The sequence below is a fragment of the Penicillium argentinense genome (assembly GCF_028826775.1).
Source record: "Penicillium argentinense strain IBT 30761 chromosome Unknown utg000001l_segment0_segment0, whole genome shotgun sequence".
Taxonomy (NCBI): Eukaryota; Fungi; Ascomycota; class Eurotiomycetes; order Eurotiales; family Aspergillaceae; genus Penicillium; species Penicillium argentinense.
The window spans coordinates 1,258,404-1,284,807 of NW_026622660.1; the positions used below are offsets into that span (position 1 = coordinate 1,258,404).

The 26,404-nt window shown below is 52.8% G+C and overlaps 11 protein-coding genes across 11 annotated transcripts; 5 read left to right on the forward strand and 6 right to left on the reverse strand.

Annotated features, from left to right (window-relative positions):
- Positions 1-787: 787 nt before the first annotated feature.
- N7532_000408 (phytanoyl-CoA dioxygenase family protein) lies at positions 788-1,954 on the reverse strand (the record flags this gene model as incomplete). Its single annotated transcript, XM_056612912.1, has 1 exon — positions 788-1,954. One exon carries the CDS (start codon positions 1,952-1,954, stop codon positions 788-790), a length of 1,167 nt encoding a protein of 388 aa, XP_056480136.1.
- A 730-nt stretch (positions 1,955-2,684) lies between these two features.
- Positions 2,685-4,778, reverse strand: N7532_000409 (uncharacterized protein; the record flags this gene model as incomplete). Its single annotated transcript, XM_056612913.1, has 4 exons — positions 2,685-3,529; positions 3,599-4,178; positions 4,239-4,560; positions 4,708-4,778. 4 exons carry the CDS (start codon positions 4,776-4,778, stop codon positions 2,685-2,687), a joined length of 1,818 nt encoding a protein of 605 aa, XP_056480137.1.
- Positions 4,779-6,196: 1,418 nt separating this feature from the next.
- N7532_000410 (RING-H2 finger protein) lies at positions 6,197-8,011 on the forward strand (the record flags this gene model as incomplete). The annotated part of the gene is made up of 4 exons (XM_056612914.1): positions 6,197-6,415; positions 6,490-6,889; positions 6,970-7,525; positions 7,585-8,011. The coding sequence occupies 4 exons, from the start codon at positions 6,197-6,199 to the stop codon at positions 8,009-8,011; spliced, it is 1,602 nt and encodes a 533-aa protein (XP_056480138.1).
- Positions 8,012-9,907: 1,896 nt separating this feature from the next.
- Positions 9,908-11,459, forward strand: N7532_000411 (aspartate aminotransferase; the record flags this gene model as incomplete). Its single annotated transcript, XM_056612915.1, has 4 exons — positions 9,908-10,153; positions 10,281-10,412; positions 10,468-11,310; positions 11,364-11,459. The coding sequence occupies 4 exons, from the start codon at positions 9,908-9,910 to the stop codon at positions 11,457-11,459; spliced, it is 1,317 nt and encodes a 438-aa protein (XP_056480139.1).
- A 513-nt stretch (positions 11,460-11,972) lies between these two features.
- N7532_000412 (uncharacterized protein) lies at positions 11,973-13,134 on the reverse strand (the record flags this gene model as incomplete). Its single annotated transcript, XM_056612916.1, has 3 exons — positions 11,973-12,213; positions 12,284-12,963; positions 13,018-13,134. The coding sequence occupies 3 exons, from the start codon at positions 13,132-13,134 to the stop codon at positions 11,973-11,975; spliced, it is 1,038 nt and encodes a 345-aa protein (XP_056480140.1).
- A 911-nt stretch (positions 13,135-14,045) lies between these two features.
- N7532_000413 (uncharacterized protein) lies at positions 14,046-15,743 on the reverse strand (the record flags this gene model as incomplete). Its single annotated transcript, XM_056612917.1, has 6 exons — positions 14,046-14,412; positions 14,480-14,862; positions 14,926-14,993; positions 15,053-15,328; positions 15,382-15,517; positions 15,594-15,743. The coding sequence occupies 6 exons, from the start codon at positions 15,741-15,743 to the stop codon at positions 14,046-14,048; spliced, it is 1,380 nt and encodes a 459-aa protein (XP_056480141.1).
- Positions 15,744-17,386: 1,643 nt separating this feature from the next.
- Positions 17,387-18,616, forward strand: N7532_000414 (uncharacterized protein; the record flags this gene model as incomplete). Its single annotated transcript, XM_056612918.1, has 3 exons — positions 17,387-17,608; positions 17,670-18,157; positions 18,220-18,616. 3 exons carry the CDS (start codon positions 17,387-17,389, stop codon positions 18,614-18,616), a joined length of 1,107 nt encoding a protein of 368 aa, XP_056480142.1.
- A 1,084-nt stretch (positions 18,617-19,700) lies between these two features.
- N7532_000415 (alpha/beta hydrolase) lies at positions 19,701-20,533 on the forward strand (the record flags this gene model as incomplete). The annotated part of the gene is made up of 2 exons (XM_056612919.1): positions 19,701-20,114; positions 20,174-20,533. 2 exons carry the CDS (start codon positions 19,701-19,703, stop codon positions 20,531-20,533), a joined length of 774 nt encoding a protein of 257 aa, XP_056480143.1.
- A 291-nt stretch (positions 20,534-20,824) lies between these two features.
- On the reverse strand, positions 20,825-21,159 carry grg1 (putative glucose repressible protein Grg1; the record flags this gene model as incomplete). The annotated part of the gene is made up of 3 exons (XM_056612920.1): positions 20,825-20,841; positions 20,905-21,088; positions 21,145-21,159. 3 exons carry the CDS (start codon positions 21,157-21,159, stop codon positions 20,825-20,827), a joined length of 216 nt encoding a protein of 71 aa, XP_056480144.1.
- A 1,165-nt stretch (positions 21,160-22,324) lies between these two features.
- Positions 22,325-24,454, forward strand: N7532_000417 (uncharacterized protein; the record flags this gene model as incomplete). The annotated part of the gene is made up of 3 exons (XM_056612921.1): positions 22,325-22,422; positions 22,490-23,762; positions 23,876-24,454. 3 exons carry the CDS (start codon positions 22,325-22,327, stop codon positions 24,452-24,454), a joined length of 1,950 nt encoding a protein of 649 aa, XP_056480145.1.
- Positions 24,455-24,734: 280 nt separating this feature from the next.
- N7532_000418 (uncharacterized protein) lies at positions 24,735-26,237 on the reverse strand (the record flags this gene model as incomplete). Its single annotated transcript, XM_056612922.1, has 2 exons — positions 24,735-25,596; positions 25,699-26,237. The coding sequence occupies 2 exons, from the start codon at positions 26,235-26,237 to the stop codon at positions 24,735-24,737; spliced, it is 1,401 nt and encodes a 466-aa protein (XP_056480146.1).
- Between the last annotated feature and the right edge of the window lie 167 nt (positions 26,238-26,404).

Below are 26,404 nucleotides of genomic sequence, written 5' to 3' on the forward strand. Positions count from 1 at the left end.
AGCACACGATCGGCGTTGGCCAAGTAGTTTGCAAACGTCGAAGAACGGAGGGATTCCTCAAAGAGTGTAGAGGGGCCTCACGGAGATTTTAATCGATCGTTCCAACCCACAAGAAACGAGGTGTAAGGGAAAAGAGAAAGGAAAAACAGCGTGTTTCAGCATTGTTGGGGGGCCAGCCACAAAGAAGGCACAAAAATGTGAGACGGCCATTCCTCGCCACGGTGGCCCACCCGTGACAGCCGCATTCCAGTTGAGCTCTCATTGTCTGCGTTGCGTCCTCATCTCTCTTGCGCTACCACACTACTCTGTACAGCTTGCGGGCCCGGTCTATTGAGTTACCCTAGGGTACACATCCAACTTGCCTCTTGACGATGCCTACACAATTGTGCAATTCCCTATTGTCCACACTTTCCGGCCCCTAATTTTGCCACCTGCCCCTGGCCTTCCCGGTGGAAGTCTCTAACAGCCATGGATGCAGGTCCACCATTTCCCCACCGGGCGTTGACTTGATACGCCAATGGCATTGCACGATCTCCGGCGTAAGTCCGATCGTACGTGGGTCTGGGCAGCTCGGAACAGCAATTGAATCCGGTGGGATGCTAATATCATTGTGCTCCTGAATGGTGTATTTACAGATAATCTCGACCTAATCCCGGTCTTCAGCTCCCCCCCCACCCCAAATGAGTACCGTGTCCTCGGTCCCATCCTCAAGCCCGCGAGTCCAGATGCATCTGTTCCAATGCGCCAACAACCTGCGTCCGACTCCAACCCGCCTCCAACCCTCGCATTACAATATCCTGCTCACTCTCCGGCGCCATGCCATTCGGCGCAGGGGGCGATGATCCAGATTCGTCGGAAACGGATACCCCTCTGCAACAGCCTGAATAAACGCCCGCACCTCGCGCGCCGCAAGCGAGTACTTCCCAGGGTCCAGATCCTGATCCGCAAACTGCTTCCCCGCACGCTCGTTGTACCGCTTCACCAAAACATCCCAGCAGCGATCAATGAGCGGGACGGAATCGACCATTTCCATCGGCTTCCCGAACGCACTACTCACCTGAAGCAGATTCGCAACACGACGGAACCCATTCGCCTTACCCATAACATTCGCCCCAGCAGCATGGAACAACGCCGGATTAAAAAACATACCATCCCCCAAGCTCAACGGTAACGCAACATACTTCTCCTGGAAGAAGGCGCGGAACTCCGGCCGTCGCCAGGCAAGATACCCCGGCGCATAGGTCTGGCTGAAAGGCAGGAACCGCGTCGGTCCACTCTCAACCGGCATGTCGGTATGCGCAACGGCACCCTGCAGCGTGAGGAATTGCGACGTCAGCTGTGTCGGGGCCGGATACCGCATGCAAGCATCCGCCTCTTGAAACCCGAGATGATAATCGCGATGACTGTCCTGTGCCACGCCGCCGGGGTGAACTGCGTTTACCTGCGCCGTGACGCGGTAGCCCGGCCCAAGCCATGCGCTGCACACAGCAGCCAGCCATGGGTTGGCGTAGTAATCGACGAACGAGGCCTCGTCTTCGAGCGCATGTTTGGAGAAAGCATTCCAGATCCGGTCGTTGGTACCGCCCGCGGCGAAGTGGTCGCCTTTTGAGGTATCCGACGCGCGCTCCTTCGCGATAATCCGGTTAAAGGCGTCGTTGGTGGCGGAGAGAATATCCCCATACCTCGCGGGGCCGTACATATCCCGCAGCACGAAGATGCCCGGCCCCGTGTGCAAGATATGATGCCATTCATCCTGCAGTCGGGAGATTGTCTCGCATGTCACATTTTGCAGGTCGATGGCGGCGAGGTCGTAGATGGGGACGTTTTGCTCGACCGCGCACGCGAGCGGGTAGGTAGTAGTGTCGACTTGCCGCGCGCAGATCTCCTTGAAGTCGTCCAGCTGCAAAGAGGCAGACTGGTATAATCGGGACGGAATCAAGGTATGACCGTTCATGCTGGTCTGGGTATAAACTAATAATTCAATGGGACGGTAATTGTGGGGGAGATCGCAAGTCGCGCCGCGCTGCACGCACCGCTGCAGCAGTTTAAGTAATTGCGGGCGGAATTCAATCTCCAGAGTCGTTCCCCGCATGTCGACTCCACTGTCCATCAGACCCGCATTTCAACGTCGTTCGCTCCAGATATTGATGACAGCTATTTCGGATCTCGAATTCCGGAGCACAAAATCAAGGCAGACCCAAAAATAGCATATTGGGGCAAAGGAATTAGATCTAGTTATGGGTATCTCAGGGATCAAGCAGTAAAGTACAGCAAGTCTACCACGAGTCTCCGAAAAGCAAGATGCAAGAAGTAGTAGTCCGGGCCAAAAGATAATCAAAAGTCCCCAAATCCATTTCCGATTCCCAGACGCCGAGAAAGTAAAACAGAAGAGGACAGACAATACAAATATTCAATCAAGCAAGAAACTAAATACAAGACCCCCATGCAGGAAACGAAGATAAAAAAGGATTTTGCTCAAATATCGCCGTTGCTTCGTGCCTCATGCATCGTAATGAAAAACCTGGTACCCGTGGGGCGTGCCTCCCGAGATGCAGAGATCTATGTTAGGAACCGGAGGTCTTTTTTAAGGATCCGTCAAGCAGACCAAAGAGAAAAGGAAATTCGTCATGTCAAGATTAAAACAGGTCGACCGTCCCAATATTAGCCGAGGATGATGATCAGGATCAGGCATTCATCATGACTGCGCCCAAGTCGGATGTCAGCACCGTATCGGAGGGCGCGGGGTCATCTGCTTGGCTTGGTTCGCTCAAGACGAGTTGATTTTCGGACATCGTCTCGACCAGTGCACTTGGCCGTCCGGCGACGGTGAAGAGTACCTTGAATAGGAACGGCTGGCCGTGACTATCGCTGTCCACGGATTGGGGCTGATGCCGGGTGTGAGTGAGCAGCACCCGGATCAACTCTCGTACAGCGGTATCCGTTGACGGGTCGTCAATCCGGTCGATGCCGTCGATCACGAGGACAAGCAAGGGTGGGAGAAAGTGGAGAAGAGTATCGACAAGGGATAGGGCTGCTTTCCAGCTGGACAGAGTGCCGTCCAGCAGGCGGAATCTCTCGGCGCTCAGATCAAGCAATGCATCACTGTCCACGACCGTCGGCAGCGTATCGATCAGTTGCCGGATGAGACTGTAGGTGAGCGAGATCAGTCCTTGTTGGTGTGGGGTCATTCCCTGGACCTCGTCTGTCGGAAGGGCGCAGAAGTGGGCGACAACAGGCAGTCGGGCATCACGGGCGAAGGAGGCATAACACGCCGATATCAAGGCCACGGGACTAGGGAACTCGGTCGAATGAGATCCGCCAACGGCGAGGGCCTGGGACCGGGGACTGGTAGCCCACTTCTGTAGCGACGTGACCACGTTGTCCTCCGCGGTAACTTCCACCTCCGAATCAAAGTCGGCAATCTGGTCATCGCTGTCGAAAAACTTTTGGAGATCCTTGGATGCGCTTTGGAGTTCGAGTCGAGCAAGACGACGCTTGGATCCGCGAGACCATTCAAAGCCCGATGTAACTGTCAAATACGTATTAGCATTCCTATGTTCTTGACGTTCCACAGACCCGAAAGGATGGCCGCTCTTACCAATATCTGGGGCAGCCGTCGTCAGGCAGACGATGCCGCTACTCTGCTCGCTGACCGGGCGCAGCTGCTCGCTCACATTTCTCAACATCTGCGCCAACAGCTGGGCCCTCTGCTCCTTGATTCGGGCTCGCTCCTCCGCATCTTGCTGGATCTCCCAGATCAGCCGGCGAGTGATGGTATTCTGCGCGGCAATCCGGCGCTCCGTGCCCTGGCGACCAACTTGGCTCAGCTGCGAGTGTTCCCACAGCGCCCGCGGGCTATACGCCGCGTCACAGTCCTCATCGACATCCATCTCGTCGGGGGAATTTGTGAGCGTCTTCGCCTGCCGTTGGATACAATCTACCAGGTGGTGAAATTCCGAGTAGGTATCCTGGCTATGGCTCTTCAACAATTGGCACGTGGACCGCCGCACATACCAGTCCATGAACTCGGTGAGAAAGAAAAAAATCAGGGTGTAGACTTTGGCAATCGGTTCTATGTTGGCGGGGGTGAGGAAATGTTGGGGGACGTCCAGGGCGCTGTGGATGTTCAGGAGGGCCGAAAGCAACCCCTCCATCACGCGAGGATAGTGCGACGATGCCTTGACATTCAACAGTTAGCAAGCCATTTTGGAAGGAAACAACATGAACGAGCGACTCACCTTCAGCACCGACTGCAACACTCCATAGAATGTTGGGCCATGATAGGACTCAGCATCCGGGAGCAAGGCGAGCAAGGACGCATGGGTCTCGATTGTGGGGAGGAATTTGTCACAGAGAGCCCTGGCCTGGCTGTATATCCGTTGCCGCGGCCGCGACGTCCAGAACAACTCGATCTTGCGCACGAGAGCGCGGACATCGTCTGCCGTCTGCGGCCGTTCCTCCCAGCCGACGAGGTCCTCCGGCGGCAGATGGCGGTTGAAGGTCTTCCATGTTTGCGCGAGTTCATTGTGTTCGACGTCGAGGTTGGCGATCACGGGGTTCCTACGGAACGCTGTTAGATTGGTCCTTTGTTTGTCCACAGTGGTCCTTCCCGGAATCCTCTCTGTTTCACGTTGAGGGTGTCTCGTGTGTGTCTCGTGCCGAGCAGGAGAGCGCGGACAGGGGAGGGGAGGGAAACTAAGAACGTACGTCGAGATGGGCATCCGGTCGAAACGTCTGCCCCAGCGCTGAGCGTCGGCGGGCGACAACTCGGAGGGCATGGTGCGAACGCAGCGCGCCCGAACAGGCACCTCCGGGAAGGACGAAGTTTGCCGCAAAGATGAGGAAACTCAGACTGTCATGACCAGAAAGCGAGTGGATCGCCCTGGTGTGGAGTGCCGATCGAGGGGGGAAAAGGAAGGGAAAGATGGAAAAGACCGGAGGGCGGGTGCAGCCGCTACGAGCAAACTGGGCGAACCCTACTCTGAACTAAGTAGGGACTCCTACGACCTATTTTAAAACGTGAAAAAAGTCCATTTCTGCCCATCTTGTACGCCGGTCGATGGGAGCCTCGACCATTCCTCCACCCCCAGTCTCCGCAAATCACAGGCGACCGGCGGCCCAGGTCAAAGGGACGGTGGCCACTCGGCAAGCTAGCAGCAGCCAGCAGCAGCCAGCAGCAGCCAGGCCGTCGCAGTGGAAGAGAATCCCGGTTGCACAGCTGATCAGGCAGGTCGAGCTCTTGCCAAGTTGTCAGGTCACCGTGTCTACTCCGTGTCAACCTGCATGGTTTGATCGACCGAAGGTTTCGGTCGCAGCCCGGTTGGGGATTTGCTGTGGCCCCGGTTCCTCATTCTCCATGCGGGGTGCCAGTGTGGCAGCTGGTCTGCAGGACGTTCGTCCGAGGTACGAGTGCGAGTGAGACCGAGAGTTCGTGCTGTATTTGTGGTAGTGTAGGCATTGGCAGGTCACTGTGGAGTGGAGTGGTCCAGACCGAGCGGGAAGGGCCTGAGGCCTTCCTCCCGTGACAGCACATAGTAAGTTGTAGTAGTAGAGAGTAGGGGGGTACCCAACTGAACGGGAAGCGTATACTGCATCACTGGATCTACACGTACTTTCCCCTGGCGATGCGCTCATCGTATATATACTCGCCCGCACAGTACGATGATCTCGGCGACACACACAGCAGGTCGCCCGAGCGCTCGGACGTCGAGCCCCGGTGTCGCTCGTCTGCTGCGACGATCGGAGGGGGATCTCTGTGCTGACAGATGGCCGTCAGCATCCCCGTTGGGCAAATGCTCTATCAGAGGGAAGTGGCAATCGCATGGCGGCTGACCGCGGAGTCCCATGGAATTGCCTTATGAATACGCTCATTGCCTTATATCTTAGGACAGGCGTATACGCTCACGCGCAGCCACGACACAGGGCAGCCATGGCTGCCATGGCTGCCATGGCACTAACGTTGGCACGAAAACGAAACCAACGAACCGCTTGAACCTCCCGCATTAATCACCTCGTCATGATCGGTTGGATCTGCTTTCTCCACGGGGATCCATACTCAGATCGGCCTTAGCTCTCCCCTCTTTTCCCTGTTTTCCGTTTTTCTTTCTTATGCATCTCCACTCCCTCCTTTGTCCTCTTTTTGCGGCCCTGACTAATGTCCCTCATCCCCCACATCCGCCGCATCCCGCAATACGCAATGGGGTTATTGTGGTCTTCGTCGTTCTTCTTCTATCTGTGCTTCGCCTCGTTCCTCGTCGCGTCATCGGCCACTCTCACCGTCGCGCCTTCGAACAATTCCCTCGATCTGGACGGGGCGCAGTCCCGTCTCTTCCTCGTCCGGGGCTCCGAACTCAACCAGCAGCCGCTCGCCCCGTTGACCGACTCCCTCCTCCATTTAACCGACAGTGCTCTCAGGGTGTGTCGTCTTGAGTTTTTTCCCACCTCACACAATCTTTATTGTGTCTCTAACTGTCCCACCTTCAATTCTAGACCTTTCAGGCCAGGGGGTCGTTCGTCAAAGTCACCGCCGACAATCCCTTTGAGTTACATAGTTCCCAGATCGCCTGCATCTCGTGCGATTCGGCGGATTATTCCGGCGAGTTAGGGCCTGGCGATACCCTCAACACCGTCGCCAGTCAGAACCAGGCGGCGGCCATTCTGCTGTACAGTTCATCCGCCTCGCATTGTACCCTCCGAGTCTCTTCGGATGATCAGCTCGACTACCGCAACATCTTCACGTTCAACGCCTTACGCGGTGGAGCCGCTCTCCAGAAAGCATTCGGTACTCCGACGAACAACACCGCATCCATCGTGTCCATGTCGTTTCCTTCCGGTAACACCGACGGCATGACCGGCGGCACCAGTGACTCTGGTGATAGCCCCAATACAGGTGTGTCCGCCATGACTAGACTACTACTATATAGTAGTACATAGAATTGATAAGAGTATATCATTGCTAACACACTCTAGCCATGATCATCCTGTATAGTATCACAGGTATCATCACGGCTCTGTTCCTGGGCATTATCATTACGGGTGCCGTCCGTGCCCACCGTCATCCCGAGCGATATGGTCCTCGCCGGGTAGCAGGGCGACCACGACAAAGTCGAGCAAGAGGTATAGCCAGGGCGATGCTGGAAACCATTCCGATCGTCAAATTCGGCGACAATGAGGACGGCGTCGCAGCCGCCAAACGGGACGTCGAGATGTCCATGCATCCGGAGAATCCCGCCCGCGAGCACTCGCCTCGCCGTTCCGACAGCATCTCCGACGCCGAGCATACCACGACCCCCCGCGAGACCGAGATGCCGACTACTGCCAGCGATCAGCCCACCGAGCAGCCGACCGCCGCGGCACCTGCATCCAAGCCCGACGCCGCGGCTGACGGCGGCAACTTTTCCTGCCCCATCTGCACCGACGACTTCATCAAGGGTCAAGACCTACGTGTTTTGCCCTGCAACCACCAATTCCACCCCGAGTGCATCGACCCGTGGCTGATCAACGTGTCCGGCACGTGTCCCCTCTGGTAGGTTCATCCCGATCGATATCAAGATCTATACCTCGTGCTGACTTATATATCTATAGCCGCATCGACCTCAACCCACCCAAGACAGACGAGAACGGCGAAGAAGGCGAAAACGCCGAACAAACCGAGGAGACACCGGCCGAAGGCACGACCACGTCCGCCGCCGGGGCCTCCCAACCCCGTCACAACCGCCTGACAAACTACTTACATGGCCACGGCTCGCTCAACGCCCGAGGCATGCGCCACGCCACGGTCGAAGAGCGCCTGGCAGCTCTCCGCCGCGTCCGCGAGGAGAACCAAGAGACCAACGAGGATGGCGTCCGTCCCAACCGCACACGTCTAACCACGCGTCTGCGTGACCGATTCCGCATCCGCACGCGCCCCCACGGCGTCAACTCTAGCGCCGAGACGAGCGGGACCTCGACACCGACCGTGCCGCCGCCCGCACACACTGCACCAACCACTGACGGTGAATCGCGAACGTGATACTCTACATTTCCATCCACGATGAATGTATATGTGAATGAGGTTCGATTCTTGCACAGTTTTCTTTTTTTTTTTTTCCATCTGATGTTACGACCCTTCTTTCTGATTTACGACGTGATCTTGATATCTGCACATGATTTTTCCGTTAAAGTTTTTTATTTTTTTATGTACGGCTGTTTTGGGGTACAGCTTCATGGCGTTTTGGATTTATGAGACTTTGTGAATTGGGTAAGACGATACAGGCGTTTTTGAGAGCGGGAGGAAAAGAGCATCCATTTGTTTCACTGTTGAATGGATTGGTTTGGTTTGCACATATTTGTATTCTTTGTCATAGGGTTGGTAGATCCAAGACATGCCATACATAGCCACGTTATTTACGTCATCCATGTTTCGGTATGATTGTAAGACAATGTTGTGGACTAGTGTAGTCATATGACTGGCCCATGGATGGGGCTGAGCATGGCTGATCGGATAAGTTGACTGAGAGATTTCATATTGCAACAACGATCTTCCGATCAGCCATCAGGTGATTTTCCAGCTTAAAATGAATAGTTATTTCGAAAAATGCACCGTGATATATTTCGACTCCGCCAGCGTGGAATATGAGATTTGCATTCGATTTCTAGCAATCATTCCAGCCTAACAATATATATACCTCAAAATCACACTTCGTTCACCAAAGTCAAAAACCCCCCAATCAGGGCATGGGTACCCCATCCCTACCAGGTACCGGGCTACCAGCGGACCAAATAACCCCAAGCACACAGAGAAAAGGGAAGCCGGACTTGGCGCGGGGAGAAGACGGAGTCCAGGAGGGGAAGACTCCACAGTGTGGAGAAAAGACCGAGATTTCTCGCAGCAATCTCCGGTTGACATCATCCGGGAGGCCCTTGAGAATTTATCCTGGGGAATTCTCGTGCCCTACTTCACTAGTGTAGTACACCAGCTGGAGGAAATCGGGCTATTACGCCCCGTGGACGTGTTCGGCCCAGGCGCGGCGGGAGTCGGAGAATGTCCGTCCGAAGGTGCCTTTGGGTCGGAGACTCTTATGGAGAGGGTAGGAAGGAGTCCGATGGGGCTGAATGGCAAGTCAATTGCCGTTAGAGTTTGGTGTTAGGTAAATTTGGAGACGTTTGGCTCTCTCTCTATTTTCTTAATTTCTTACCATCCTAGAGGGAGGGGGATGGGGAGACCTGGAGAATAATGGAGATGGGGTAATCTTCCCATACTAAGTATTACCCGAAGGAGGTAAGTAGCGGTTGTCTCCTCGTGGGGGGTAAACGGTCTGCCAGGGGTGCATTCTTTTCCCTGGAGTGACTATTCTCCGTTTCTTTCCATTTCTATTTTCCCACTGTTCATGGCAAGATAGGAGAAATTCCTCCGCATCTCCACTGCGTCTTTTTCTCGGCGTTATGACACACTTCGGCGGGCGCAGCCTGTCGGGTCGTGGGGCATTGGGGTCTCGGCCATAGACTGCGTTCTTTTTGGTCATGCGTTGGTCAGCGACAGTCGAATTTTTTCTTCTTTTCAGATTTGCGTAGAATATCGCGAGGAAATACCCAGAGTAAAATAGTCGCAAAGTGATCGCATGGAATTGCACATGAGGGAACATGTGAACTCCACACATCATGCGCTCCTCGGCCTGGCGAGCCGAGGATAAACGATAGCTAGTACCCTAGAAATAGCAGCCTAAGAATAGTTAAAAAGATCAAGGGATATTTATTCTGCATTCGACAGGCAAACCCTCTTATTTACTACACATATTACTCTACTTACTACTTAGGTAGTACCCACGCCCGCCCCTCATTCCGGTGACCGCAAGCAGCAAGGTCCCGCTGGGATTCCGGGGAAGATCAGTCGATTCTTAGTCAATCGTCACACCTGCGACAGCCCAGCATGGCTCAAAAACCCCCTTCTTCCCATTCTGCGCGCGACCGTCTCTCTTCCCTCACCACGCACATCATGGGCTCCTCCAACCCCTCCGTTTTCACCGCGGCCACCGTCGCCGCGGCCCCCGAAGATCCTCTCTTTGGCCTCATGAAGGCCTATCGCGAAGATCCCTCCGATAAGAAGGTTGATTTGGGTATTGGTGCCTACCGCGACAACAATGCGAAGCCGTGGATTCTACCTGTTGTCAAGAAGGTGTGTCTCTTCGGTCCCAGCTGCTGATGCTTTTCACTGCGAGGCAACGCTGGAGTATCATGCCAGCGCTGGTCCCCACGCCTGGCTGTCCGTCATACGATCATGCTAATACCGCTCTGCTCTACAGGCCGATGACGCTATTCACAACGACCCCTCCCTCAACCACGAATACCTCTCCATCGGCGGTCTGGCCGATTTCACCTCCGCCGCGCAGAAGCTCATCGTCGGCGCGGACAGCGCAGCCATCCGAGAGAAACGGGTATGTCGAACCGAATGCAACGATCTACACCGTCACTAACTCATCCGCTCATCAGATCTGCTCGCTGCAAACCATCTCGGGAACCGGCGCCGTCCACCTGGGTGGCCTCTTCCTCTCGAAATTCCACCCCCAAAAGCCCGCCATCTACCTCTCGAACCCAACCTGGGCCAATCACAACCAGATCTTCACCAACGTCGGCCTCCAGCTCGCCACCTACCCCTACTTCCACAAGGACACCAAGGGCCTCGACTTCGATGGCATGCTGCAAGCGCTGCGGGCGGCGCCGGCAGGCTCCATCATCCTGCTGCACGCCTGCGCCCACAACCCGACCGGCGTGGACCCCTCGCAAGATCAATGGCGCGCCATCGCGTCCGTGATGCGCGAGCGCCAGCACTTCCCCTTCTTCGACACCGCCTACCAGGGCTTTGCGTCCGGCGACCTGGTCCGCGACAGCTGGGCCATCCGCTACTTCGTCGAGCAGGGCTTCGAGCTGTGCGTCGCCCAGTCCTTCGCCAAGAACTTCGGGCTGTATGGTGAGCGGACAGGCGCTTTCCACTTTGTCTCGGCGCCTGGCGCGGATGCCGCCACCGCCAACGCCCATATCGCTAGCCAGCTGGCGATCCTGCAGCGTTCGGAGATCTCCAATCCGCCCGCGTACGGCGCCCGCATCGCCAGCCGCGTTCTGAATGATCCCGCCCTCTTCGCGCAGTGGGAGGAGGATCTGCGGACCATGAGCGGTCGTATCCAGGAGATGCGTCGTGGGTTGCGCGAGCGTCTCGAGAAGCGCGGGACCCCCGGCAAGTGGGATCATATCACTACTCAGATTGGCATGTTCAGTTTCACTGGGCTGTCTGAGGCCCAGGTGAAGATTCTCCGTGACAAGTGGCACGTCTACATGGTGAGACCTCCCTTTTTCTCCTCAAGTGTTGAATAATACTAACTGCATTCTAGACCAAGAACGGCCGTATCTCGATGGCCGGCCTAAATACAAATAACCTGGACTACTTCGCCGAGGCTGTCGACAGCGTCGTGCGCGAGACCTCCTAGGCAGTATCGATACCACTTGTAGCGTTTAATCTATTTCTTGAATCTCCATTGGCAGCTTGCATGTGAAATTCTTCGATTGTCTTCTGACTTATCCGCTCGGATTTGTGGATCCGATGCATCACATGTAAATCTACCCTACCTTAGCTAAGGTAGGGGATATGATATAAAAATACATTGTTTGTCTTATGTTCGAGATGACTGCAGATATATACGTAGATGAAACTGTCCGATAGACGTCTGCAAAATCGTCTTAGCTCCGCCCTAGCTACTGCATGTCATATCTACAAGTACTCTAGGGGCACTATAGTCCACTCAAGTTGAACACTGGCAAAAAAAGATGCATAAAGAACAGTTGATAGGGTATGCGCTAAAGTACAACGAGCTACATCAAACCATGCACCAACACAGCACCAGACACCATCAACGAAACAAACCGGGATATACCACAATAGCGTGATACACACCGGGCAAGTCCCGAATGCAATGCAGATCCAACACGAATGAAGGCAAGGATCAAAAAACCAAATCCCAAACAACCAACGACGTACAAAGCCCAACAGTGCCCCAAAAAACAGCCTGCGCCGGACTCTTCCGTTCCGTCGCACGCTTTAACTCGCGATTTCCACGACCAACATTCTCCTCCGTCGTATCAACGTCGCTGACAAGTTGCGAAATGTACTCTTCCTGCGTGGACAGGTGCGTGACGAGGGTTTCTTGCAAAGACGAGATTTCCAGGAGGGATTTCTCTGCGTTTCTGCAAGAAATTAGCAAACCCCAATCCAGACTGAGGGAGGAAGAGGAAGAAAGGGGGTGGGGGGACGTACTGTACTTTGCCCAGTGTATCCTCATAATGCTTGAGCATAGAATCATTCTCCTCCTCAAAAAGCTGTAACTGCTCGGCCGAAAGTTGTTCGATTTCGCGGGTTTCAGACTCGGAGAGGACAGCCGTATCAGGCGCGACTTTTAAATCCGCCACAGGACCCTTCCCCAGCTCCGTCTCCCTCGAAGCCACAGCAGAGCTTGAGACCGACGAACCTCCCTTGGTAGCCTTATAAAGAACACTCTTCTCCTTCTCCCTAACCCTCTCAATCCGCTTTTCAACCATCCCCTTTTGAACACTCGCAACAACCTCAAGCCCCCTCCTCAAAAACCAAAGCACACCCTCGCGAACCGTAGCCAGCGTCCGCTCCCTCTCCTCCGCGTCAACCTGCTCCTCCGACTTCCCCTCATCTTCGCCGCCGCCCGCCCAACGGCGCAACAACGCGCCCGTGCCGGAGTGTCCGTATTTCTTATGTAAGAGTTGCGTGGAAGTCTTTTGGCGCAGAGACTCTGCGTCGGAGAGGTTCGCGATTGAGGAGGCGAGGTCCCGCAGGACCAGCGCGGTCGATGCGTCGATTGTGTCGCGTTGGGCGTCGGTTAGGGGTTCCGTTGTGCGCTTTGTTGTTGAGAGGTAGGCTTGTCGTGTTGAAGAGAGGTAGGTTATTAGGGAGTTTATGTGGGAGTTCTGCGATGGTTAGTTCTGTTCTTCGGTGTCTAGCTGGGGGTGGTGGGTGCGTACGATGCGGTGGGCTTCTTTGAGGAATTCATCGGATGGAGTGGGTGGTGCTGGTGGAGGGATTGAGGGGGCGTTTCTGGAGAGCAAAAGGGTGTTTAAGGTTGGTGTTAGGTCTGTCATTTTGGTGCGTGGTTGGTGGTGTGGTGAGGTGAGGTTTCGTGGGGGATCTGTCAACAACGTCAGTGCCGCCGGGTCGGTGTCGGGGCCGAGGCGGTGGTGGTTGGACCTGACCCTGACCTACGGCCTTGGGGTAGGCATGAGCCAAATTTGAATGAGAGCGATGCATTTAATTTGCGCTTGAATCAGTAATTTTTTTTTATTTCTTCGATCGAATATGCTTTATTAACTATTAGAGTGTAGATACTACTTGAGAGGGGAGAGAATGCCTGCCAATGTGGTTTTCATTTAATCTAGGCTCTCGCCGCCTTACGGAGACTCTTAAGTATATATACGGAAGATACCAACGGCACTCGAGCTAAGCTTACAAGGGCGCTTTACGGACTACACTTTCCCTGTTCGTCTGAACCAAATAATGCAATAATCCCCACAGTTCTCCTGACTAGTAGTTAAAAGCCCGTTACAACGGTCGGATCGGCTGTCTCAGTGCCGCAACGAGTAAAGTGCCGCAACGAATTAGATGCCACGGACTAACGGAAGACTCAAGTTAAAACCTTGGAATGAGGAAAGGGGGAGAAAATTGGCATATTTGAGGACAATAAGATTGACAGTTCTTAGAAAAAGAGGCAGATTGCCAAGACGGGGGTGATGGCTTGATGCGGATTGAGCCGAGGATGGGATGTACGAGTCCCTCGCGGCACAAGCACCAAAGCAGGACAGGACTTCGGATATGAAGAGGTCACTGGCTGTAAAACTGAGAAGTGGTCTCATTATGTGTCACTCTTCCGAATGTCTTATTGCAATTGTGATTACTACTAGCAGAGATAGACAGATAATACATGGTATAGGGTAGGGTATTCATAAATCTTGAGAAAGTGCACATCAAAAAAGGAAAGAAAATCCAAAAAAAAGCACTACCTCGCAAGCCTCAAATCCCGATCAACCAACTCCACATCACTATTAGAATCATCGCGATGCGAGCGCGACGCATAATTCACCGAATAGCTAACAGACTTGTTAATCTTGCTATCCTGGCCAAAATTGACATTATTGCTCCAATTGCCCGGCGCCGTCGAGCCGTACGTTCGTCGTGAAGAGCCGAGCAGGTTCGGGAACCATCGGCCGATCAGCGCACGGGAGGCAGGGAGACAGGCGCAGAGTACGGCGATTTGGCATTCGATGACGGACCAGTGGATGAGTGGGTACAGGCCGAGGGTTTGGTTGATGCCCCAGCGGTTATTCCAGAAGACGATGACGCGGATGATGGCGATGATGGTTAGACTAAATACAAAGTCAGTTAGTACTTGTACAGATTCTGTGCACCAGTGTGAGGAAATCGGGTGCTTACACCGAACCAACAACGAACATCAACGCAACAGTAAACTTCTTCCTTGTCGGCATCTGCAACTTGCTCACTTCATACACGGGCATGAGGATCATAATGGCATCAACAAAGATGTTCACGAGACAGTTGACTAGAATCGAGTTGATGAAGTTGATGCATTTCCCCGGCTCCTCGTTTGTCCAGCCATCCCAGGTTAGATGGGTCGGGGTGCAGCGGAAGGAGTCGACAAAGGCCCATGTAATTCCAATTGCGGCGTTGATGCCGATGAGCGCGTAGGAGACGTAGCGGAATACCGGGGTTTGGAAAATGCGGAGAAGGAAGAGAACAACTGAGATTTTAGCGAGGGAAATTTGAATTTTGTACATCACTGCGAGGGCTTGGAAGAGCTGACCCAGGTCTTGTTAGATTGATGTCCTTTTTTTGGGGGGGGGGATTCCCTCTGGACCGACCTTGTAGAACTTGGTAATTATGGGAAAGTCAATGTCCCAGATGTTTCTGCCGAAGCCAGCGCGGATCACTTGAGACTGGTGTTAACTTGATACTCTAGGGTAGAAGAGAATGTGAGGGGTGACTTACTGTAGACACTGTCGATGTAGATCGCAAGACCGAGGATCTGCAAGCTGTTAGAAGATTGGAAAACCCCGCGCAGTGATACAGTGATACTCGCATAAGACATGATGATCGTATAATCATCCCAGCCCCATCCACCCGCAAGTCCACTTCCCTTGGCAACCATCCTCGCCACAAAGAAGATCGAAGCCAGTATCATAGGCACCAGAGTGGACGGGTGGATCTCTGGAGGACCCGCGAGCGGCGTAATCGAGCATTCGTGTTCGTAAAATCGTTTTGTAGCTGAAATTGTTAGCACAGAGAAGAGGTGTGGATCAGACACTTGTGAAACTCACTAAAGAATTCCTTGGTCGTGCATTGGCTCTCGACACAATCAAACAAGATGGCTGGACGTGAGTCACTAGCACAGAAGCAAGTAGTGTTGTGAGTGAGCGAGCAGCTGTTCGAAAATGATCGCTCGTTGCAATTCGCCTATAGAGCAGTCAGTAATGGCATGATCAGACATTGCAGCAAAGTACATACCGCACAAGAAGACAATCGACTCGACTCCACGTCCCTCGCCAGCCCCACCAGCATCAGCGCAAACAAACAAAGCAGAAACGAAGTCCTCATAATGGCGGTAGATGTTTTCACTGAATGAAAGCGTCGCACCACGGGGCACAGGGGGGTTTTGACTGCCTTCGGCATGGCCGTCCATATTAGCAAATGTGGAGCAGAGCGCGCCTTGCACGAATCGTACCAACGCCGTACGCCACCTACTCCCCGAGTTAAATTGATCTACTTCGCACGATTTCCGCACGAGGGCGCAGACCTAACCAGTCCCGACCGAGCCTCAAAATGTGGGTCGAATAATGAAGCCCTAGTGCCTTACGCCGGGAGCGCCGGCGAGATCTGGATCCGGCAAATCATCCGTCTAGATCGTTCCAAACTCTGCCCCTGCGTATCCACTATGAAAAAAAGGGACAATGCCATTGTGGTTTGTCGCTTTATTTGGCTTGTTTAGGTGCAAGGTTTGCGCTAGGCTTCTTCTTTCTTGGCTTTGTTTTGCAGAATTTGTCGGTGGACGACCTCGTTGGATTTGATTCTGTGTTAGACGAAAGTAACTTAGAGGAAACATGCACCCTCGCTGCATCCTACTCCTAGGTTGGGGGCCATGGTATCATTTCCATTTCCGGTTGTCCTCCGATGCTGTAGATCCCCCAATGCAGGGACCGCGGCTATTGTATTTGATGCACCTAGTCTTTCATTCTCTCAGCGCCCCACCCATGCCACGAGGTTTCAGTGTCTAATTCGACCATACCATGGTACTCTTGAACGCTTCTTTTCCGCGGAAGAACGAAAGATCCATCTGCATGTGTAAGAACTTCTTTTGCTTCAGAGATTTTTAAATTGCTGAAGATACATTGTAGGGGTCACAGATCAAGGCGTGCCAGTGCCAATCACTGTGCTCTTTCCACCAATTGATGGTGACGGCGATCAGAGCTTGGTCCACAATGAGGATTCAGCTCAATTGCCGGAAGGATTGTTGGAGATCCTTGCGGGGCGCTTTTCGCTAAGCCTCGAAACCTGCGAGAACAGATGAGACTCAATAGTTGCGTCCTTAGCTTGCATCTCCGCATACAGATAGGCGCATGCAGATCAAGGTAAATGTGTCATTCATCGGGAATATCGCGGCTTTGCCTTATAATCAATATGAGTATGATTCTCATGGCCCAGGTTGTAACCTCGGCGATTGACGTGAAACATTGCGCAATCGAAGAGTAATTTCCGCTCCAGGCGACCTGGAACTGCCACTATTCAACACCAAAAGTAATTAGGGGATACTGAGAAGCAATAGGATTCTCAAAATTACTGCATGTCTGAGAAAAAATATTTTTGTCATAGATAAGCAAGAGCAAACACAATATCTGGTTCATGAGAGACATGAGGGGCTGTCCACAATGGTATTCTTGGCATTTCTCACACCGTGGATGGGTTTGCAAGTCCCACTGGGAATGTTCATTGGGAGGACTGCACCCCAAGGCCTTAGCAAGAAGTGTGTTTATGCCTCGAGTTACTATGAACTCTAGTCATTGCTAGTGGGGCGATATAGGGCTGTCAGTGGCCGGCTCGAGGCCTGAACACGAGATGAGTCATGCACGAGGTGGTATGTGGCGCACAAACCGCGGAGTTCGGCTGGAATTGCTGTCAGAGTCGAACATCATACCTTATATCTTAATGTTAGCTATTTAAGCTCAGAAAGAAACGGTCATATGAAACATCAATATCCCATCAAGATCTCAATCGCACTAAGATCAACAACCTCAAATCAGCCGTCTCAAATACCCTAGCTAAATCAAGATGGCAACAAACACCATCGAGAAAGACGAGGAGCGCGACCAAATCGCGCAGCAGCTCTCACGTACCTCATTCCACTGCTCTACGCTCACCCGTCTCTCAGGAGGAACAGCGAACTTCGTATATCGAGGGACACTGTCTGGAACCTCAGACTCGATCATCGTCAAACACACCAAAGACCATGTCGCCTCTAAACCGAGCTTGAAGATTGACAACAAGCGCTGTGTCAGTTGCGATCACATTTCTTTTCTTTTCTTCTGAGAGTCGAATACTGATTCCTGACCAGCACTTCGAAGAAGCTGTCCTCCGCGCCCTGGAAGACCTCCCCCCTTATAACCAGAAAGGCATAACTGTGAAAACCCCACGACTTTTGTATTTCGACCCTCAAACAAACACGCAAATATTCGAAGACCTTCCAAACTCCGTCGATTTAAAAACATTCATGCTCTCAGCGATTTCAAAAGGCGTGTCTAAATCAACGGCGACAGCCCTCGGTCGCACGCTGGGCGCTTGGCTACGGTCTCTGCACGAGTGGGGAAATCGAGTGGAGCAAGACGAGACCCGGACGACGCTCAGTCAAAATGAGTCGATGAAACAGATCAAGTTCTGGGCGAATTATGCCATGTTGGTGGATACTATTTCGAATTTTCCTGAGATTCTGGAAACGAATCGCGGGGTTCTTGAAGAGGTTCGTGATTTTGCGAAGGATGAGCTCTCGAGGGAGGATGATAGCGCGGAGTATGGGATTATTCATGGTGATTTCTGGACTGGGAAGTAAGTTACCTCGCATATCCTTGTGGGAGAGTGTATGTAGAAGAATGCTAACAGTTCATTAGCGTCCTCATCCCCAACGTCCCACTGAAGGACGAGTCTGCCACGACCGTCTTCGTGATCGACTGGGAAATGACGCAGATTGGCAGCCGGGCAATGGATCTCGGTCAGATGATCGCTGAACTCTATGAAACTGAACTCTTCGGACGATCAGAGGCTGGCGTTTGGATTATGGACGGATTTTTGGAGGGGTATGGTTCGATGAGTGACGAGATGGCGTTCCGCACTGCTGTCCATGTTGGTGTGCATCTGGTTTGCTGGGGAAGTCGAGTTCCCGGATGGGGGAGTAAGGAGCAGGTTGAAGATGTGGTCAAGGTGGGGAGTGATTTTATTGTTCATGGTTGGAAGAAGGATAGGGAGTGGTTTGAGGGACAGACGTTGAGCTTTCTTTTCAAGAAATAGAACAAATGCCGTGGCTTGGTGAGCACGACTTGTCTTGCCAGTCAAGTGTTCATTTCGCTTTTAGAATCAGTATGTCTTGGGGATGGTGATGAGGATCGTAGAAGAACAATGGCGAAAGCTGAGCGTTCGGAGCTAGACCAAATCCGGACGGAGGGCTCTTGCTCCGCTTGTCTTTCCATCTCCCTCACGTCTCGGCCTTCAAACTCCTACTTTGCAGGTTGGCAAGGTGTTCATGATGATAAAGAATAACGTATAGGCATCAATCTAACCACGAGATTCACCAAAGAAAACCAGTCCCATGCTGCTGTCGCGGCTGTATTTGACCGGTTTGACGCAGCTATCGACAGTCATGTGCATGGTCTCTCGCCTTCAGGAGTTGATCTCGACAGCCAACAATCCATTTTGGACGGACACTCATGTTTCCAATTCCAATACAGTCATCGAACGTCTACAATATTTCGAAGATGGATTTTACCCTTCCTTCCCTTATGAATAATCCGAAGATGTCGAGCATTTGCTACTGCAGCCACCGAGGCCAATCCCTTGCCATCTACTATTCATTTTCTTATTCTATACCCAACGGCCGAATGAACAATTCTCCAAAGCAGATCACCACAAATCATCATCCTTACCTCCGAAAATATCCCGGTGGAGCTAGCCCATCATATGGGGCGCTGTCACCCCAGCGATCCCATCGGCTCCTCCCGCACAGAGACGAAGTAGATCCAACGCGGGCGGGAGACTATAGTCACACCAGCAACCTAGCGACATACTCCTGGATCTAGTGGCGGGCTTGTCTCAGCCGGAAGTGCTCCGCGGGCCAACGGCTTCTAAATGACGGCTCCGCGTTCCCCACCCAGGTCCGGACTGCTCGATGATCTACGAGCCGTTGTACCGAATTAGCAGCATTGCCGGCATTGGCTTACTAGTGGCTTTGCCTCGCATTAGCAACTGTCGTAGCTGATTTCATCTCGAAAGGAGAGGTAGCTCATCTCGATGCTGCCTAAATCCCCCTTTTTATCCAGGTATCTTGAAACATGCTTACACGTAGTGCGAGACGCTCGACTTAAAACAATATGCAGCAATGACCAGCTCGAAACCGATCTTCGTCTTTGTGCCTGGCGCATGGCACACGCCAGACACATTCAATGCCATCCGCCACCTGTTGAATGAGCGGGGGTTCGAGTCTGAGGCTGTTGCCAATCAATCTGTTGGTTCGGCTGATCCTTCGACGGGTCTGCATGTCGATATCGCGTATACGAAAAGTGTTCTACAAAGGCTCACCAAGCAAGGGCGTCAAATCGTCGTCGTCACACATTCCTATGGTGGAATTGTCGGCGCTGGCGCCGTGGAGGGTCTTGGATATACACAGCGTGCGCAGGCAGGTCTTCCTGGTGGTGTTATTCAGGTGGTGTGGATGGCTGCGTTCGTCACGCCTAAGGGCAAGTCTGTTATTGATATGCTGGGGGGTAACTGGCTCCCTTGGATGCTGCTGAAGGTAACAAATTTCTCTCCGTTGATGATGAAGTATGTGCTAATACATCCTTTGCTCTCTAGAACCCCGACGACGGATACTGCTACTCCTCCGAGCAAGAGACTGTCTTCTACCAGGATATGACTCCAGAAGCGCAGCAACAGGCTATCGCCAACCTCAAGCCGCATCCCAAACCTTCATTCCTTGAGAAAGCCGTTCACGAGCCATGGCACGAGATACCCTCTTTTTATCTATTCTGCGACAAGGATCAAGCACTGCCCCTGCAGGTCCAGGAGGCCTTTGCCCAGGCGCTTGGGAATCCCGGGACATATCATGCTGATGGATCGCACTCGGCGTTTTTGAGTGTGCCGAATCAGGTTGCGGATGGACTTGAACTTTCGTTAAAGGAAGGGTTGGAGAAGAGTACTGTTTTTGCCAATTAAACCCAGTATACAAGACTGGGCGGGTTTGCCACAACAATTCATATACCCATCAAGATTAAGCTACACTACCGGCAGTGCAGAAAGTAGGCAAAAGACCGGTTCACCACTCAGAATGCAAACTACAACGATGAGATAAACAATTTGTTCAAGGAAGAAAGAAGTTTGTTCAAGGGAGAAAGAAGAATACGTTTCTTGACTGGTATCATTGGTATGGACTCAAATTATCATAACATTACTCGTGTCCACCATCAAAAGAGAAAAACTCGTTGACCGTATGCGAATAATGATCATTTACTTCTGAGCGGCCTCTGTAATCAATTAGCATCGGTCCATCGCCTCTTCATCAGCAGCCTGAGGGCTCTGTTACTTACCCTTGTGGACATCGGCTTTGGTGTCGTGGGTGAATTGGTCCTTCTTGTCCCCAAGGGCATCCTTGGCAGCGCTGGCGCGGGTGGTAACGTTGGCATTGCTGTCCTTGGCAACCTCCTTGTTGGCCTCCTTGGAAGCCTGGGCACCAGTACCCTGGACGGTCTCGGCGACGTAGTTGACGGCGTTCTGTAGTGTATTGCGTTAGATGAGAATGTCAACTCAGAATTCGCAAAGTCTCGTACCTTGGCGGTCTCCATTGTGGTTATCGGATTTGAATTTCAAGATTGTTCTTGAGGATTTGCTTGTTGATGAAGAAGAGAGCTGGTTGCAACAGAGTGATACTCTTATAGTTGCGGATGGCAGGCGCTGATGTCATGCAGCGTCATGCCGCCAGCAGGATTCGCGGAAGATTGACGGGCGCCCCACCGGCTCTTGAGGTGCCACCACAGCCCCAATCCATGATTAATCGACACCAAGCAGGTTAATTTGTATGCTAACATGTTCTTTGTGATTCTCGTCTTGCTCAATTCTTGGTTAATAACGGATGGCGTCAATTCTGGTCATCTATCACATGGTACGACCATGCAGATAATTCAGTTTCAAGGTTACACTCGGTCACATGACTGAGGATCCGGTCTTTCTGGAACGTCATGTTCAGACAACGTGCTGCTAAAATCCTGCAGGCCATATGTATGCCATCTTGCAGTATATTGTAGCTTTATTCATCACGTGTGAGCACCCAGTGTGAGAGTAGTATCTTTGCTCGATCGAGGGTGGCTGTCACAACCCATTGTATTCTCTGGCTGAAATGGGCAATAGATCTCATTAGAGTTTGAGCGTCATCTACAACTGTATCAGACAAACAATTCAATTCTGGTCGAGACAGATCATTTACATCGCGCAAATTTACTACTAGATTGCTCTCTTCAAAAGGATGAGAAGATACAATAATGTAGTACTTGCCTTACCCTAAGGTAGGCGCGATCTGCAGCTCATGCGCGGTTCCCCTGGATTTTGATCATCTAAACTTGCCCCATACAATGTATATGCAAACTACAAACAACTTTGAAAGAATCATTTCGCAGATGAGTCGCTGTCGCCGCCTCACGCTTCAAATTCTGCGCACATTTTCACAAATGCTAATGAAGTACTTGATCACTTGAGACAGCGCCAAAGCTACCAAAGGCAGGAGCAGAAAAGCGCGATGGCACCTCGTCGTCCTATCCAGGCGCCCCTGCCAAAATGAGAAGCGCACAAACAACACCGGGCCCATTTCGCTCAAGGCTGCTGCCACCTGACAGGCGCCCACTTCTCATGTTGTCAAAGCTCAACATACCCATCTTCAACCTGCTTCATCCACATTGATCGAACCCATCGACTCCCACAACCACCTTTGATACTTGTCTGAGTACGCGCTTCAAGATGCCTCCGGAGAGGCGCGAGGGCAGCCCCAGGCGCGAGAGGCGCAGCAGCACCTTCTCCCTGTCGGCCGCCTTTCGCTCTCCGCGCAAAAGAACCAGGTCGGTCAAGCACACCTACGATGTTCTATGAAACAGACTTGAAAAACAGAGACTGACATAGATACAGCGTTCTCGAAACACCCATTACCGATGCAATCAAGCAAGGTCCTCCAGATTCACCGACGCTCCCTCGAGTCTCGCAACCGGACCCTCGAGACATCCCAACTTGCGTCGAACGAATGCACTATCCAGTTTATGACCCGTTAAACCCACGCCACAACCCAGCGGTAAGAAGCGATCCATCCCGACAAGTTCGCGATGATCACACGTCCAATTCGCACGATGCTCATACACCCAAGACGCAGAAGCAACACCGTTTGCTGGAGGAGCTGCCTAAAAGATCCATCCACAAAGCCCGATCCGGTCTCCTTGCTATCAAAACAGGCCTACAGCGTCTTTCTTTTCGCGAAAGCGCTGAAGTCACTGAGGGTGTGCCGCATCCGAACGAAAGATGCGAGGAAAGGCGTCAGGAAAGGCGTGAGGCAGTTCGCCGCCGCGGGCCTGGACACTCGAGCACAACTCAGGAGGACCTGAGTTTTGGAAATAGTTTGTACCGGGCGTCTCTCGGCCGCCGACCTCCCCCGAATACTGATGGTGCTGCTGACGATTTTAATTTCACCCCTCGAGCTGTGTCACCACCACTGTTGACGAATGTTGTCTCCGCGCCGGCACAGCTGGGAAGTACTAGTAGCAGCCAGTCGATTGATCAGCCTGACATGACGGAGGAGCAGCCTGCGACAGTGGTGCGAGATGAACCGCCTCCATACTGCTCGAGGATGTCTCGAGATTCACAGAATACAAGCACAGATGGCGCCTTGGATAGAGCTGCATCCAGCAAGACCCAGGATCGTTCAACTCGCTCCGGTACATCCACCGAATGGGAAGGACTGGGTTCGCCAGCTTCAAGTTTCAGGTATGAGAATATGACTCTACATGTGCAAGCTCATAAACCTGCCACCGTCAGTCCTGTCACATCAGCTCGGTCTTCTACTTCCGCCCCCTCGAATTCTCGGTCCGAGGCCTTAGTCTCCCAGGAGCGCCTGCCGCTCCGAGAGGACCTCCAAGAGTTCCTTGATGATGAGGAAGAGCCCCAGTTCGCAGCACCAAGCCCCCCTTCTGCCGTTGTCCCAGTTGCCTTTCCAGGTGTATACCACGCGCTCCTGGACCAATGGACCACGGACCCACGGAATAAGACCGACAAGATCCCATCTACCACTAGAGAGTCTGCGACATACAACACAGTGAGAATACCCCAAGTCTTTCAAGCCCGTGATGAGCTCAGTCCTACTCAATCCGAAGACCACCACTCGTTTGAACTGCACATGTCAATTAGAAATGAGGTAGGTACTCCTGCGACCTCCCAGCCCGTATGCGGCCATCAGGACACTGATGACCCAGTCGACGACTCACAGTGCAATCCTGAAGGTATTGCACCTCTCTAATGGCCTTTCAGGATCAGGAAACCAGCGCAGAACCCTACTCTGAGTTCCAACACAGCAGGCTTGACTTGACAGCGCCCTGGGAAACAATATCGCCCACCGACCGCCGATATTCTCTCTCGATAGGCGGCTGGGATCGAACGATTGAATCTTTGTATGATGGATCCGATTACTCACCTTGCCACTACACCTCCGGAAGCTCCCCTTCAGCCAATGTCACCTCAAGAACATCAGTCTACGACGACATCTGGTCTCCGCTTGAATCACCGATCAACGAAGATGTTCTATTCTCATCATTCTTCAGAAACGACTTCAGAAACGAGTACTACATGGCCGACGGCAAAACAACTACTGACCACCGACCTGACGGAGGCGATATGGGCGTGAAAGCAGAGCGACGTGTCTTTGGCGACGGAACGATGCACAGTGGCCGTGGTCTCGATCGAACCCCCTCTGACAGACTGCGCGAGATCACCGAACGTGTTTCGTCGAGAAGCCTTCAACGTCCGTCGCAGCTTAATCCACGTCCTGAGCAGAGGAAAAGTGAATCGACCGATGACGATACTTTCCTTCGTCACCCGCACCAGGGCTGATCGCTGGATTCAAACTTGAGGTGGGTCGGAGGTTGTCGAAGTTGTCGAATTTCTGCGTTTGTATTATTATGGGATTCTTACGCTTTTTGCTTCTATTTTTAGTGTACTATGTCATCTCGAGAACACGGATTAGGTTTGTGAATGCCATGCCATGATTATCATTTCATTTTGAAGGGTTCAAATTGTATACTGATTGACAGCAAGTAATTCGTTATGTTGATTCTATCCGTTGGCAAGATAGCCTGCCCTAGCTACAGTAGAGCTCCAAATGCTGGATAAATTAGCCCAACCGAAGCGCAAAGCCTGCCCCAGCCTCGCCCGAATCTCCCCCCTGCGCACCTCCAAAAACACCCGCAAAGTCCAGCTGGGGTGCTTCCTGCCCTCTCTTCGGCGCCACGGGCGTATGCCTCGGCCTCCTCCTTTCCATTCCCGCCTTGGAAGGGAAAGTCGGGAACATCTCCTTCGGTTTGGGGCGGGGATCCTCTTTGAAATACGGATGCGCAAGACATTCCTGCGCTGTCGGGCGCGAGACCGGATTCAGCGCCAATAATCCAGACAGAAGATTTAGACCCGCGTTCGTCAAGTAGGGGAATCTTGAACGGGGCAGAAGCGGGAGACCTCCTCCCGAAGGCGCAGACGAGGACGGGAGACGTAGCGACTTCGCATTCGGCAACGAGCGGAAACCCGGCCAAATTTGTGAATTTGGCGGCCCGGTCAGCGCGAAGATCTTCGATACCTGGTCTACCTCATTCTTGCCCTGTAGCAGGGGTTCTTTGGTGAGGAGTTCGCCGAAGATACACCCGATACTCCACATGTCGATTTCGGTGCCGTATTTGGTTGCGCCGAGGAGGAGTTCTGGCGAGCGGTACCACAATGTTACGACAAGTTGGGTTAGGTTTGGGGGCGGGTCGCCGTAGTAGCGGGCCATGCCGAAGTCTGCGAGCTTGATTTCGCCCCGGTTGTTCATGAGGAGGTTGGAGGTTTTGAGGTCGCGGTGCATTATCCATTGGGAGTGCAGGAATTCGAGGCCGCCCACGACTTGTAGGAGGAGGGTTTTGATTTCGGAGGGGAGGAAGGGCTCGCGCATTTCGTCGAGGAGGGTTTTTAGGTCGTGTTCGAAGAAATCCATTACCAGGAAGACGCTGGTGAAGGATGTTAGCTTTGATCTTGTGTTGATGCCCCGAATACCTCAGTGAGTTCGGGATACATTGAGGGAGTTAAAGGCATCTGGAAGGAAGACTTACTCGTCCATCTTGGTGCCCATAACCACCTCTCGCAGATAAACGACATTCGGATGTCGAGCCTCCATCAATGTCTGAATCTCCCGCAAGCCCGTCACCGGGAACCCGTCCGGCGAGCTCTCGAGCTTCAATCTCTTCAACGCGACCACCTCCCCGGTATTAATATCCTTCGCCCTGGAAACCCATCCATAAGACCCCTCCTCGATATGATTCAATCGTTCAAAGTTGTCAACATGCCGACAGGGTCCCCATTCCGCAACGGGGAAGCGCAAAAGGCTCGACACCTTCTTCTGCTCTTCGCTCTTGGCCTCTTCTGCCGCGTCAGGTGCATCGGGATCATTCGATAATCTCCTCCGCTTCTTCGGAGGCCCTGAGTCCCCATTGCGTGTTTGAGCCTCGGCAGTTGCTTTGCTGGCTTCCTCCTGCTGGCGCTGTTTCTCCGCCTTGGCGCGTCGTTTTTCCTCCTTCTCGCGTTTGCGCTGGGCTATCAGAGCGTCTGCTTCGGGGTCGTCGTCGGCCCAGCGCGATTTGGCGGCCGACATGGCTGGCTGACGTTGGGCGTTGGGGAGGGTGGACTTTTCGCAGGGGCGGAATGACGTTTGGCTTCTGGGGAAGAAACGGGCCGACGAGCTGCTCCGATTTGAAATCCAAATCGCGCCCCGCTGCGGTTCTGCTTCGCCATCGCTTCTTCTCTTTTAGCGGGTTTGTC